The sequence below is a fragment of the Ptychodera flava genome, chromosome 13 (genome assembly GCF_041260155.1).
Source record: "Ptychodera flava strain L36383 chromosome 13, AS_Pfla_20210202, whole genome shotgun sequence".
Lineage (NCBI taxonomy): Eukaryota > Metazoa > Hemichordata > Enteropneusta > Ptychoderidae > Ptychodera > Ptychodera flava.
The window spans coordinates 35,727,409-35,741,845 of NC_091940.1; the positions used below are offsets into that span (position 1 = coordinate 35,727,409).

General features: G+C 35.9%; 1 protein-coding gene across 1 annotated transcript; it reads right to left on the minus strand.

Annotated features, from left to right (window-relative positions):
• Positions 1-12,610: 12,610 nt before the first annotated feature.
• LOC139148593 (glycogen-binding subunit 76A-like) lies at positions 12,611-13,495 on the minus strand. Its single transcript, XM_070720078.1, has one exon. The coding sequence runs from the start codon at positions 13,493-13,495 to the stop codon at positions 12,611-12,613; it is 885 nt and encodes a 294-aa protein (XP_070576179.1).
• Between the last annotated feature and the right edge of the window lie 942 nt (positions 13,496-14,437).

Genomic DNA, 14,437 nt, shown 5'->3' on the forward strand with positions numbered 1-14,437 from the left:
GTGAAATGGCCATCAAAAGTCTTTCATATGAAATGTTCAGACTGCTGTTGTGGGCTATTTTTATTGATAGGGCTTCCTGCAGTGCACTTGAAAGTCAGATGAAGAAATCTATCAAAATTCTAGAATTCATCCATGGAAACCAAGTTCCTTTCTTTGTTCCTTGTATAACAAATTAGTTGGTTCTGTGTGAGAAGCTATGGATTGAACTTTTCATGCACAGTAATAAAATGGCGTGGATAACCCATAAAATTTACAATAAAATAAATTATGCTCACTGAAAATCATTTAGTAGATGCATTATGTCCATCGGCGTTCCATTTGCCATATCTGACCTTTGGAATTCTTTCCAAATGGCCATTCTAATTTTGGGCTTCTCTATTTGGATTTTGCTATGGGCAAAAGAGTTAAAGAAGACCTTTGTATTCTCCAAACTCTGAAGGAAAAACTTTGCAAAACACACTTAAGTATTTTAAATTCTATCAGGCAGTCTGGGTATTTTCAGTCTTGATGTATCTAGCAAAGAATGTTGGGTGCAGCTGCAGTGTGAAGTACATTGGGTGTAGGGCATTGTGGGTCATTGCAAAGTATTTTGGCTCAAAACATATCAAACAGAGGAAGTATTTTGTCTGTTGTGAAAGATATGCTTTAGACTGGAAGTCAGGACAGGGAATTCTTTGAGGTTTTTTGATGTGATCTTTATGCAAATTCCCAATATTGTAGCTGACTGTGAAAATTACTACTTTTTATCATACAAGCAGTCAGTACAGTGCCCTAAAAACATTTGTATGTGTCCTTTTGACAGGCAATTAGCACTCGTCAGGCAGAATTTTGATTATTTGATTACAAATAAAGAAAAAATTATCAAAAACTTGCAGCTTCTGGCCCTTTGATAATCATGGATTTATTTATTTATCAAGTATTAAATATCTGGGCTGACCAGGAAATACAAGTAGTAACTTTTCAATAATTTAGATATACTCTGTGACCTGATATAATTGTTTACTTGCTGATGGTACAGGATATTGTGTAACACTGTGTATGAAGATCATGCTTATTGAGGAAGCATATCAACTTTTCATCGTCTTGAATGTAAATTTGGAGTGACTATATATGCTCCAACAGTAACCTGGAGACTTAATTGGCCTGTTGGCATTCTTCAATGAATACACCACAGAATGTTGTTGATTTACTTTTGATTTACCCAACCCTTACACCCCCAGTTCCCTGAATACAGGTCCAACTTTACCATAGAAAACAATGGATTTGGGACAAACCATGGTGGTGAAAGGGTTAAAAAGTATCAAGAACATCAAAAGTTTGAAGCAGTTTTCCCTTTAAGATGGCGCAAACACAACTGGAGTACAATACAGGTTTAGAGATCAGTAGATGTTTATAGAGAGTTGTTGTCTTTATGATGATAGGCTTCTGTTATTATTAATTTCTTTATCTGAAAATGAATAAAAATCATCAGGGGTGTACTATAGACCAAAACAGCTCTGTTTTTTTTTCTTTTGAAGAATACTGTTCAGTTTTGGTGAGGATTTTCAAGTAAAGTGGAACACTACAAATCACAAAAAATCATATCATGGGACGGGAATTTGATCACCACAATATGCACCATGTGTAGAATTTTGGCAGACACTAGTATCAAGTCCCAAATTGTCTACATGTAGCCTCTTTTCTTCCTAGCCTTGGTATTTGACCTATTTTTTCATTATTTTTAGTTGGAGAAATTGACATGGCGTGGAAAAAAATGTCAAGTCCCTTGTAAAGCCTCCCCTCCCCCCCCCCCATGTTTTCCTGTCTTTTTACTTCATTTGACAGCATCCATTCCGTGTGGCCATCCATTCTGGTTATTAGGCAGCATGTACCGGGTATAGGAGATCACAGTCATCAAGACTGCTCACCTTTTGTTCACCCTGGCACACTTGTCATGATGTAGCATATGACAGACGTCATGTGACTGTAATAGTGAGCAACTAAGTCAGTGAACTGGTGAACCTTACATGACCCACTGACTCAGTTGTGAATGTCTACACTCACTTTGTGACTTATACCATCCATGAATTTCACTCTAAGAACTGTAATTTCTGTAAACCCCTTTTTTTGTGTATAATTCCTGACTTGCTCAGTCAGCCTCAATATTGAAAGCTTCATTTAAAACATCTTTGGTGCATGACTTTTTACGTAGCAATGCATATTAAGCTGTTCACATCTGATTCCCTGTAAATAGGTCCACAAGCATTATCGATAATAATGGCAGTGAAAGGGTTATGCACTACCGGTAATCAATGTTTTCTACTTAGGAGTGGTGGGGAGAGTTTGGGCCTAACAGGGAAATCTGACATTTTTTTCCAGTCAAATTCCCACTTACAGGCTACAAAAGTATGTTAAATACCCAGGAGTGGCGAAAATAGAGGTTACGTGTAGATAGTTTAGGACGTATCAGTCAAAATTCTAGACATGAAGCATATAGTGGCAATCAAAGTGCCCTGTCCCCGGATACAATTATTGATCAATTTCCCGTTGTCTCACACTCCCACCCCACCCCTCTGTGAATAACATTGATAAATGCAATAAAGCTGTTAAAAGTTGTACGTGGTATTTGCATGGGATCATTTGCAGCAGTGGATGGAATTAGGTGTAAGTGTCTTTTAATATAGGTGAAGGGCTTTGACTTTAAGTTTGAAGTTTGCTTAGATATCAAAAAGTGCTGTAGAGGTTACCAACCAGTATAGATTGTTGAAAGCTAAATGATTTGATCAAGCTAAGGAATAATTTTACCTTGAATCTTCTTTCAAATGAGATGGTAACGAATTCTGATAACCCATAGTGTTATTCTTTTAACTCTGGTGCTAAAACAGCTTTACTAAAAGTGGCAGGCTGACATGTTTTATTTTGTATTCATCATTCACCATCTGTTTTCATGTTGTATATTGGCTTTACTGGATCTCGCTCATAACCAGTGGTCAACATGACTTAAAATGGCTTATAGATCTCAAAGGATGATCCTATTTAGATTCATTCATGTTGTGAAAAAAACCTAAGAGTTTTGTATTTGTAAAGATTCTTGTGTCATTTTAGGAGCATCTCAGACTTCACTACTTCAATCTTGGGGATCTCTGGCATGAAGTAAGTCTTAGTATGGTTTGCTATCTATTATAAGTGAAATTAAACCAGAGATAACTGTTTTGAAACAAAAGCCTGCCAATTCTGGAGTTGGTCTGTAAATTCCCAGAGCATTGTTTGAATGTAGTTTGTATTTCTCAACGGAGGTTGCTATACATCCCTGTTCAATTCTAGCAATTCTAGCAGAACCAGCAAACATCAGCTCTCACCAGTCAGCAGGTAAACAAAGATCTCATGTATCTGTTTATGTCATGTAAGCTATTTTATTCCATATTATGTAAATATAATCACAAAAATTGTAAATACCAACAAATACAGCTGAAAAATACTTGAAAGTAACTACTAAAAAAATACTATTATCCCTACAGGCAATAACTCCTTTAGACAGTCTAGTTTTTTGTGAATACGTGAGTAGCATACACATGCTGACAATGCAAAGACATAAGTGTTATCCTGGACATTTTATGAAAGAATGGCCTGCTTCACATTTTGTAAAATTGCAGCTGCTTGCTTCATACAAGGGTATGACCTCAGCCTTTTTTTGTCATGGCAACAGACATACAAAGGTCCACTCCCACCTGGTGATTGATGACTTCTGCTTTTTTTAAGGAGGCAATCTGACCATCTGAGTGTTGGAGTACCAGTGTTTAGAAGTGAAACGTACCCTATCAATTTCTTGAAAAGGGACAGCGGCTACATGTACAGTTGCTGTGTTGAACGTTTGGTTCAATGTTTTTGTTACATTCAGGAACTTAATCGTCAGTCTAGTTGTAGGAGCATGATGACGTGTGAATACTGTATATGATTCATTAGCATACAATGAGTACATAGATGTCATCAGTACAATTGAAAATGTATAAAGTATAATTCACTTGTCAGTATATGTGTTTCAGCAAAAAATCATTTTTACAAGACAAGCTGCATGCTGAGTTTCCAATGTATTAAAAAATTACAACAGCAAAGAATGCAAATTCTGACAAAAGAACCAGCTAGAAAAATTACCGTGTGTCTCCAACTTTATGTAATTATCTACAAGCCAATACAACAGGCTTATACAGTTTACACAGTTTACAAAACATAAAATATGGCGTTCTTTTCAGAAATGACTGTATTATCTGATAGAGCATGCAAAAAGAATGTGAATATTTATTACAGCTATTGTCTGGTAATACCTATCAATACATTTTGTGAATACATATTTAGACAACCATTATACTGATATTTCTAGTTTTTAGTCTCTGTTCATGTCTTCACCTGCCAAATTTGAAATAGAACATATATTATCTCCTTAATGTGAATACTTTAACTGCCAACATGGACTACCATAATACATGAATTGTAAATATGGATTAAAGTCCCTCCTGCCTGGTTTGTCAATAGCTGTAACTTTTAATGGCATTTTTCATCATTTTTGTTCCATAAAAACAAAAAGTTTTTCTTACTTTTCTCCATACAGTATGCTGTGAGATGTGCAATTATTGTCCACACCCCATCATCTCACAGTGCACCGAATTTTCCAATAGTTCGGAGTGCCCGAGGCATGGGCAAGCACTTGCATCAAATTTTTGCAACAAAATTAGAGACAAATTGCACAAAAGTTGCTTTTAACAGTCTTTACTTTGGATTGTCCATGCTGATGTAGCAGTTTAGCCTATCAACTCCAAGAGATCAGACGTGTGTTGGCATTCCAAGTTGGCAGGTAGAAAGAGACACTAGTGAAATCAGAGTAAGTTATCATGGAAAGTGTCAACAAAGTTTTTAATATTCTGTGTTTTTTATCTCATGTTTTCACATGCAATAAACATACATTAATTGTGGTTTTTTGACAGTCAATGTTCATCAAATAGGTCTGTATCAGAAACAAGATTTGGACTTGTCAGCGAGCACATAGCCATAGCCACAGTGCTCCTGAAATCTAGCCCACCAAAAAAGACACAATGTCATCATGGTCATAAGATCTCTTGATCTGCTCAACCTAGCTCTCCAAGATATTCATAGCTGTAGCTGTGTGCAAAATGAACAATGGAAGAGCAATGAACTTCATCAGATCAAGCCTTCTACTTAAATGGATATACATCCATCAATTTTATTTATCATTTATTCATAATATAATGACATAGGATTAATCCACAGCGGTCATGCATTTGAAAATTTTGAAATAGTGCCGTTTTAAAATGGATGTCAACTCTTTAAAATATAAAGGTGTAATACTGGACAATTTTATCAAAATCTCTTGTATTCATGAGATTTCTATCAAACTTTGGCCATATTTGAAAAAATAAAGACACATAATTATTGATGTGTACTTTTCTAACTTCTTAAGAAGTGATGATTATCTTTCCAGCTGTGCCACTCATGATCCTTGCTTGTTTGACAACCTTAAAATCTCAAAGTCAGTACTGTGACTGGCTTTGAACACTGTCGTGTTGTACATTTGAAAGATGCCATTCCTTTCATTTTGATATGAAACCAGATGTGTTCATACTTGGTAACTCAGTATTCAAGTAAATAGTGGGCAGAATATTTGCCCCACATACAACATTAGAATTTTTGTTTTCAAGTGTCTGCACTGTTTCTGTTTCAGTCAGTTTGCATTTGTATTTCCTCTGTCACATTTTACTGCATGACTTTTGATCTGTGCACCCAGTTTACAAGTGTGCAGTGATCTCATTGTGAAATGTTGATCTATATATAATTCAGTGATATGTTCAATACAGTAAATCATGCTTGCAGGGGTGTGCTTTAAGCTTGGACACTTTAACAGGTTTTTGAGACAGTATATCATGTTGTAATTAAATTGTTTTCAAACAATTGGTTAAAGCTGGAAAACAACAGTCCAATGATATCAATGTAAATTCAATAAATTGGAAACATGGTGTTTTTAGATACAGAGCATGCACCAACATGACAAATCGCTACAGTTATGCTCTAACATACAAAACATAAATACATTGTCAAGTACTTGAGCATCATTTTCATGGCTTTAGTTGGCGGTAGTTGGAGAAAATTATCAGAAAACTACCATCTCATGTGAAAACAAGAGTAACTTGTATTTGTTCAAAAGTCTTCATTGCAAACTTTCTTGAAAAGTTGATGAAAAATGACCCTAAAAATGCATGGAGAGTAGCTGCTATGATGTAGTCTATAGGTTCCCTGATGCATTCCCCCTTACACATGTGTTTGCTTAAATTACCATAGTTACACAGAACACTTTATACTAATTAGAGTATTTGATAATCAGGGTATGGAATATGGGAAAACAGTTTGGGACCCCACGTGACGTATCTGATTGCCTTGCCATACACGAGAGAACCCCATCACATCGACTCGGGAACCCCAGCTACCATTTAGCAGCTATCTGTCCTCAACAAAAATACTGGCTATTCATCTACTTTTGAGTCAGTTTAGCCGTACAAATTCTTTTGTGGTCGAATAATAAAAGTCAATTTATCATGGTACAGATGTTGCTACTAGCAGCTGACTAAACATTTAAGAACCAATGCCTGAACCCGATGTCAAGTCCTGGCGTCTAGGTACTCATACTTGCTGTATAAACACTGACGCAATCATATATCATGGCTGAGCTATCTGAAAGCTTTGCAGCTGATAGTGTTTAAATTGTCAGCTCTTTATGTACAAAGTTATCTCTTTGCTAAGAAGTACACACACAACACTTCAACAAAACTTCACAAATGCCTCCAATCTGTTACATTGTCCTGATAACATTTGATCCCAGTTGGGACAGATCCATTCAACGCCTGTGCCCAGGAAAATAGTATTTCCACACACAAACACTTTCTAAACACTTTCTATTCAGGCGTTTTCCTTAGCAAAAATAAATACAATGTAATTTGTATTGAAAATTATTAAATCTATATCATAAACTTTGTCTCATTCATAAATAATGAATCCTCCATTTTATTTTTCCTTCCATTCACGGAGTTCTGCTAAAAATGCGCAGTAAGTAACATTATCAAAAAATATACTCTCTACTTCTCCGTGTTCGTACACACTTCCTTCAAAGAGAGAAAATGCTAAAGAATGGGTTTAGATTATTCTGGTATATCTGTGTATCTCCTCAAACTATAAACATTAGTCATGTAAAACAATCCATTTATTTTGAACAAAAAGAGCAAAATATATCAAACAGTATTTACAAACTATGATAATTACCATGATAATGCTGTTTCCATCGTTAGCTTTTAAAAGATACATATTTACAGAATCTTTCAACATAAATTAAACAAAGTTTCAAATCAAATAACATTTTGCTGCAGAAATTTTCTTTGCATTATAAGAGTTTTGTGTACACTGTATTAATGCGTACACTGGCAAGAAACAAAACATAGGGCCAAAATCCCTGAAGCTACTATAGACATGGATACAAAATTAAGTATTTCCTGACTGTATGAAATTATCTCACTAAGGTCATCCTAGGGATATCAAATCTATAGGAATATCAAAGCTATCAGATGAGTAACTTTTGAGAAACAAATTTGTTGACCAAAAATGGCAAAATTTGACCCAAAAATACAAAAATTGAAGATTTCATCAAATTTCAATATATCACACTAAGACAAGCCCTAGGAACCTGTGTACCTAATATCAAAGGCATCAGACAAGTAGTTTTTGAGAAACTCATTTTTTGACCAAAATGGCAAAAATTGCACCAAAAATACAAAATTGCAGATTTCGTCATATATTCAATATATCATATTCAGTCAATCTGTAGAAACCTGTATACTAAATATCAAAGCTGTCAGACAAGCAGTTTTGATGAAATAAAGTTTTGACCAAAAATGACAAAAAATTCCTTAAAAATACAGATTTGCATATTTCATCACAATTTGAACAAATCTAAGTTGGGTTATCCCTAGGGACCTCTATACCAAATAAAAAAGCTATCTGACCAGTAATTATGAAGAAGAAGGTTTTTTACCAAAAACGTCTTTTTTGGTACTAATTTGCATATTTTCAGCAATATCAAAAAATTAAAAAAAAATAGTTTCTCAAAATCATATTTTTCATCTACACAACAAATATCAAATCAGTAAGTACTGCGGTTCTCAAGATATTTGAGTGACGGAAGCCTCACAAACAGACATACATACATACATACATACATACATACATACATACATACATACAGACTGACGCCGGATACCCATCCCAATAGCTTCTATAGACTACAGTCTATAGAAGCTAAAAATGTTACAATATAAATGAAATTTCAAAATCAAAGATCATTTTGCTGCTGAAATTTTCTGAGCATGATAGTTTTGTGTATGCTGTATTAACATGTACACTTGCAAGCAACAAACTGGGTACTGGACAATGTATGTGTTATTCATGTACTTAAAACAGCAATTACTGCTTCAAAACTGTTGTTTATATAACTACAATGTAATAGAGAAGTATGTGTACCATTATGGCTAGCGATTGTGACTTTGACGAAGATGATATGGTTTATAATAATCTCTTAATCATATTAGTGATATGAGTTAAGAATTCCATATCAGATGTGAAATGTACACACCGTCTTGAGTTTAATAACTTTTTTCCTACAGAGAAATAGGATTTTGGCATGCTGTCAAAATTAACATTGTATAATTGCCACCATGTTTTGTAAGTAAAATACAAAAGAAACTTGAAAGATGTACTATATACACTATATGTAGACTATTTGAAATACATGTAATATGTATATATACACAAATCAGAGTTGCATTCTCAAGGAAGACAGGTTGCTGGTTCAAAGGTTATGAATTGTAAAACACAGCTGTTTCAAAGAGGAACCAAGAGTTCGCAATTTAAAGTTTAATGTGGAGTCAGCGGCCAAACTATTTTTCTCAGTGATTGTTTCTTACTATATGAAACTAGGAGTTACACACATGGATTCTCCGTCAAACACTATTTTATGTCGTGCTCAGAACTTCAAACTCTCTATTAATAGGATACAAACTGACAGTCACTGTTAGTCTAGAATATATCTGCGGTTTCGATACAACACCGAAACTATACAGAGATTCTGGACAAAGTCACTGCTGAGATACAGAATATACTAGTGTTTCTATATACTTTACACAGAAGTGCCCTGGGCATTTTGGCCAAGCATAACAAAAGAGATACGTGACAAGAATACACGCTATAATACTGATGTAGTAAAATGGAGTTGAAATTTGAGTTTGTCCTAGCATTGTTTTCTACAAAATTAAAAAGGATCTGTTTTTGTTTAGAATTTGTGAATTTACTTATATGGAGTAAAAAGCACAGGTTGTAGGAACAGAAAAGTGCAGTGGCTCAAACCAGAGATTTCCAATGTTATCATTAAATATGTTTTCAGTCTGGACTTGAAAGTGATAGTTGCTGCAAATCAATGCTGTATCTCGGGTGTGCAAATATCAATAAAATTTGCTGTTGGTAGCAGGCAGAGTAATCTTCAATAGGAAAATATGGATTGGGTTAATTGGCGTAAACTGGAAAACAAAACTGAGATTGTCTCCAATATTAGATTTTGTTGTTCAAATGCAAAAATTATCAATAATTTCAAAATAGTTTTATCTAATACAAGATCTAGAAATACTTGTTATTCCCCTTATGTAACAGTTTTCTAAAGATATTTTCAAAATCTGAATTACAGAACATTTTTGCATTGTCTTCTGAAAGTATTACTAACGTAAAAAAGCAATCAGATCTTTTGGGAGAAAATGTATAACAAGGAATAAAATGATCATTTATTTGGTTGAAGATCTTTGGTATCAGCAATTCTCTTGAAATATCTAATTTACGTCCTACAATATTAAAAGTACTCTAAGTACTAAAAATACATATGAATGATGATTGTAAAGTTTCCCATAAATATTTTTAGTTTGATTCACAGAAAATGATGCTTTAAATCATCAAAAGGCTCTAGAAATCTATAAAACCATTAATTTTCTCCAGATATTACAAAGATAAATCTACTAAACTTTTCAGTCAATGTTTTGACAAGACAATGTTCTGAAGAGTGTCCTTTTCTTGGACACAGTATGTAATTTGCTTTACCCTTTGACTGCCGTGGTTTGGCCCTAATCTTTTGTTATTAATGGTCATTGTGGACCTGTGAAATATGGAACTGGGGGTGAGCATTTTTAAACATGTAACTATTACTTCAAATAGTTACATGAAATCAAATGTGTACTGCTGATATACTGATAGGTACTAGTATTTGTGAGATTAAAGATAAAATGTTTTGTAAACAAACCCCAAATTATTTGTGAACAAAAATATGCAATTGTAACCTCTACTACAAATTTGTAAATGATAATTTTATAACATTATTTAAATAATTTAACTCTCAAAACCACCATACTATTATCTAACCATCCCAAGTCTGCTGTCTCTTTATGGATCTAACCATAACTAAAATTAAAAATATTGAGATCAGCTGTGAGATGGTTTAACCATCGGTTCATGCATACAATAAAATCATTTTGTCACCCAAACTCCATCTTCTTGAAGTATGGGCAACACTTTGCCACCAAGAATGTATTTATTAATAATAATATGGTATGATATTCTTCTACTTATTTGAGATATATTTTGTATATTTTGCTCTTTAGTCAGACAACATGAAATTTCTAGAAGCTATGATATGTCATAGTATCCTACTGAATAGAACACATCGTTAGCACCTTGCATGATATCATACACTGACCAGACGGTATTTAGGACTGACATATAATATGCAGGTTTCTATCAAGATACACTAGACATTGCTACTGTTACACCACAAACTACTGGTCTTGTCACTCAGATATGCACCCTACTCAACCTCCATTTCTTGAGCGGAAGACAATCTAGCCTTATTCTATAAAAGGTAGAATATGCCTTGGGGGACAGCTATTCAACAGACTGATGTGCTACTTGTGTTGGACTGATTTTGAAGTTTCTTGAGCAAATGAAGCATTCACTGTCTTGTTTTTGTGAACATTTTGGAAAATTGAATTTTTGCTCTCAGAATTAACATGGGCATGGTGGCCATTTTGAATTTCCAATCTTGGTAAATTTTTAGTAATTGGTTTCTCTAGCACCTTTTGATTGCAAAGTGAGACTGTACTTCTTCTTGATTGAAAACTTCGGCAAAAATGTCAGTTTTGAGGCTTGTATCTTAAAGATGCAGAGACAAAACTTACGTTAATTGTAAACATTTCAGGATACCGTTATTTAAACTTTCAAAATGCATCTAAACAATGGTATTAATGAACACATATTTAACGCTACTTTCAGACAGAACATAAACAAAGTGTATGAAAGGCAGTGATGTAAGTGCTGTTACATACTAACAAAGATCTATTACGTAATGGACTTGTTTTTGTGTGCAGTGCCTTCTTTAACACTTGTATTGACCATAGACATACATGGATATCATTCAAGACTAATTTTACAAACGTAAACTTTGCCTTGATGATACAAATGTATAGTGTATACCTGGTAAATGTCAAATGTAACAGCACTTATGATTTGTTCATGCAGCCTTCAGCTCAGTAGCATAGTATTTCTGACAGATTCCACAAATTATCTTATATAAGTGCCAATACATCTTTGAGAGGTGCTAATAATGTGTTTGGTTGACTAGTATGTTTGCGAATATAACTTAACTTTTCCAATACAAAACAGAAAGTTGACAAAAAGAGGCTGAAAGATATCCTTGCCTCATTAAACTGTTGACATTTACAAGTTGTCTGGGTCTGCCAACTTTGGTTGTCTTGGTGATGACCCTCTTAAGAATAGGGTACTCACAAATCCAATAGTTTTGATATAGTTAGGGCTACCCCAGCACAATGACCTGAAGACCTAGTAACTATGAAATTGGGTCAGAATTTCCTTATCATTAGAATCAGCCACCGATACAATTTAAAGCCCCTCAACAAAGCCTGTTTATTTACACTTCACAATGTGGGATCATTTTTGATTAATTTATTTTGGCAAGTTGCACAACTGTAAGAAGAGCTGACGGGATATCCTGTGACGGATGTTACATGTAGCGTAACTTATATCTCTGCCACAGGAACAGCTGTGTGTCGTACATCTTTCCTACAGTGATCTGATAGATGGATTAAAGTGCAGGAATCGGTGTCACAATAGTTTACGTACATTAGATGTGGAATATTTTGAGTCAAGACACGGTCGCCCCTCTATTAGTGTTGCCATAGTTACAAAATTTTACACTGGTCAAAGAATTAAATCCATTAATATAAAAAACTAAACAATAATACTGTGTACACTTTACAGGGCCTGGTCACTATGATATGAAGTGATTATTGGCAATTTGGCAAAAATTGCTTTCTGACTTACAAAGCGAATAATACCGCGGCCAAAAATATTGAATGCAGTGGATACAACGCTAATATGCTGGTATTTAATGTCGCTTGCCTCGGAATTCGTCCTTGACTCCATGTACTTGTACTTTCTAGATGACGCAACATGCCGGGCTCCAATGTCAGTCGTCTTTCGGTTGGCATTCAAATTTGTAATTGTCACCGTCATTATTGTCCCAGAACTCTTTACCTTTAACCGAATAACAAACCGCAAATTCCACGCGGCTGCCGATCTCCATGTCTGTCGGCGCAGTTATGGCGAAAGAAAACCTGTCAGTGGGCCCGTCACACGAATCAGTCACATAGGTTGCCTGCTTGTCTACATGTGATTTCCACTCGTTCAGTGTGTATCGTATCTTGACGCTTTTCTGATACGCAATGTTGCAAACTTTCACCGTGCCGAAAATTGTAAGGTCCGAGGCCGCGGCGTTTTCCAATGTCATGTTGTTGGCACGAAGTCTGCTTTGGAAAGTCATATAGTCGGAGCAAGGCTGCAGGAAGAGAGGTTTGAGAAAGGTGCTCGTCGCAGGCACTGTATCGTGCGGATATATTCCTAAAGTTTCATAAACATAGTCGGGCACATGAATATCCGAGCCAGAGTCCGCTTTTACCAGTTGTACACTTTGGACAAGTTGCCTTCCCAGATCATCCGCAAATCGGACACTTTTCTTTTCAACAGGGCTCCCTGGTGGTGTTTTCCCGGGACTTTTGAGACAGCTACCCGACGGAGAGCGTTTGCGGAGTATTGGTCTGTCTACTTCGTCGTCGACGTCGTCCCTTGATAGGCTGTTACCCAACTGAAGCTCTAGCTCTGTACTGCTTGTGGTGTCAACTACCAAACCGTTCGGAAGACGAGTTTTACGCTGCACTTTCACCTCACACCAGTCTTTAGACAACGGCATACTCTCACCACTACTCGTCGAGCCTGCCATCATGTCAGCGGAAAAGGAACCGTTGCCATTTGCCTTGTCAGCAGGACTAGGACATGTTGTACGAACGTCCTCCATTGCAATGCTGCCAACTTAGAAACGTACGCTCGCGAAATCGTGTAATTATTATTTTGCCTTTCACAGCTACCGCAGTAGGGATTTACATGACAAGGCTACTTACATGATTCGGTCTTTCGAGCTTTTATCGGAAATTTTCAACGGGAGACGACAGACGCACACATGTGTCAGACGTTTGTGCCGGGACACCGTTGCAGCGAATCCGGTCCTCTGATATGTCCAGCCACACGTAAATATATTCGGCCTTAGGTGACCCGAAGATGAACCCACTTATTTACATACAACTGGGCATAATGAGCAAGGCATTTGCACGTAGTCGGTATTTCAAATGAGACAGTGTTGAGATACGAATAGGCATAAAATACTATAATGGCAATTTAAATGAAAATTCATCGAAAGTAGAATGCGACACTCTACGAAATTCACAACATGAAAAGTGATATTTCATGGTGGCAATAAAACCAGGGGGGTCACTCCCAAAGAACAGTTATAAGCTTATGCGGATATGGAGCTACTTTGACGTAAGTAGGTATGTCAATTCTATCTGGATTACATGCAGATCACATAATTGTTTACGTTGGTAGCAAGATTTCCATAAAAGAAGCTTCTCTAGCCTTTAGAACAGGTTTAGAAAATCAAAGAGTTCAGTTTAGAAGGGGTTGAGCCTTACGAAATATTTATTGAGTTAACCCCCGGGAAATGTAAATACACTTGTTTTGTCGTAGATAGCATCGCATGACCGATCAAATTTTACAACAGTAGACAACACTCCGATGCCTTGCTGCGATTTACGGTCCTACTGTTCCCACCGTTTTGATGTTTCCCCAGTCCCCAACATAGGCATAGTTGATAGCGCTTTTAGCCCCCAGTTTCATTTACAAATACCTCGGGTGTAGTGAGCATCGGGTTGAACACGCCGTCGTAGGGACTCGAAACTGAATA

Coding starts and splice junctions, on each gene's coding strand:
- LOC139148593 (XM_070720078.1), bottom strand. CDS start 13,495: ATGGAGGACGTTCGTACAACATGTCCTAGTCCTGCTGACAAGGCAAAT.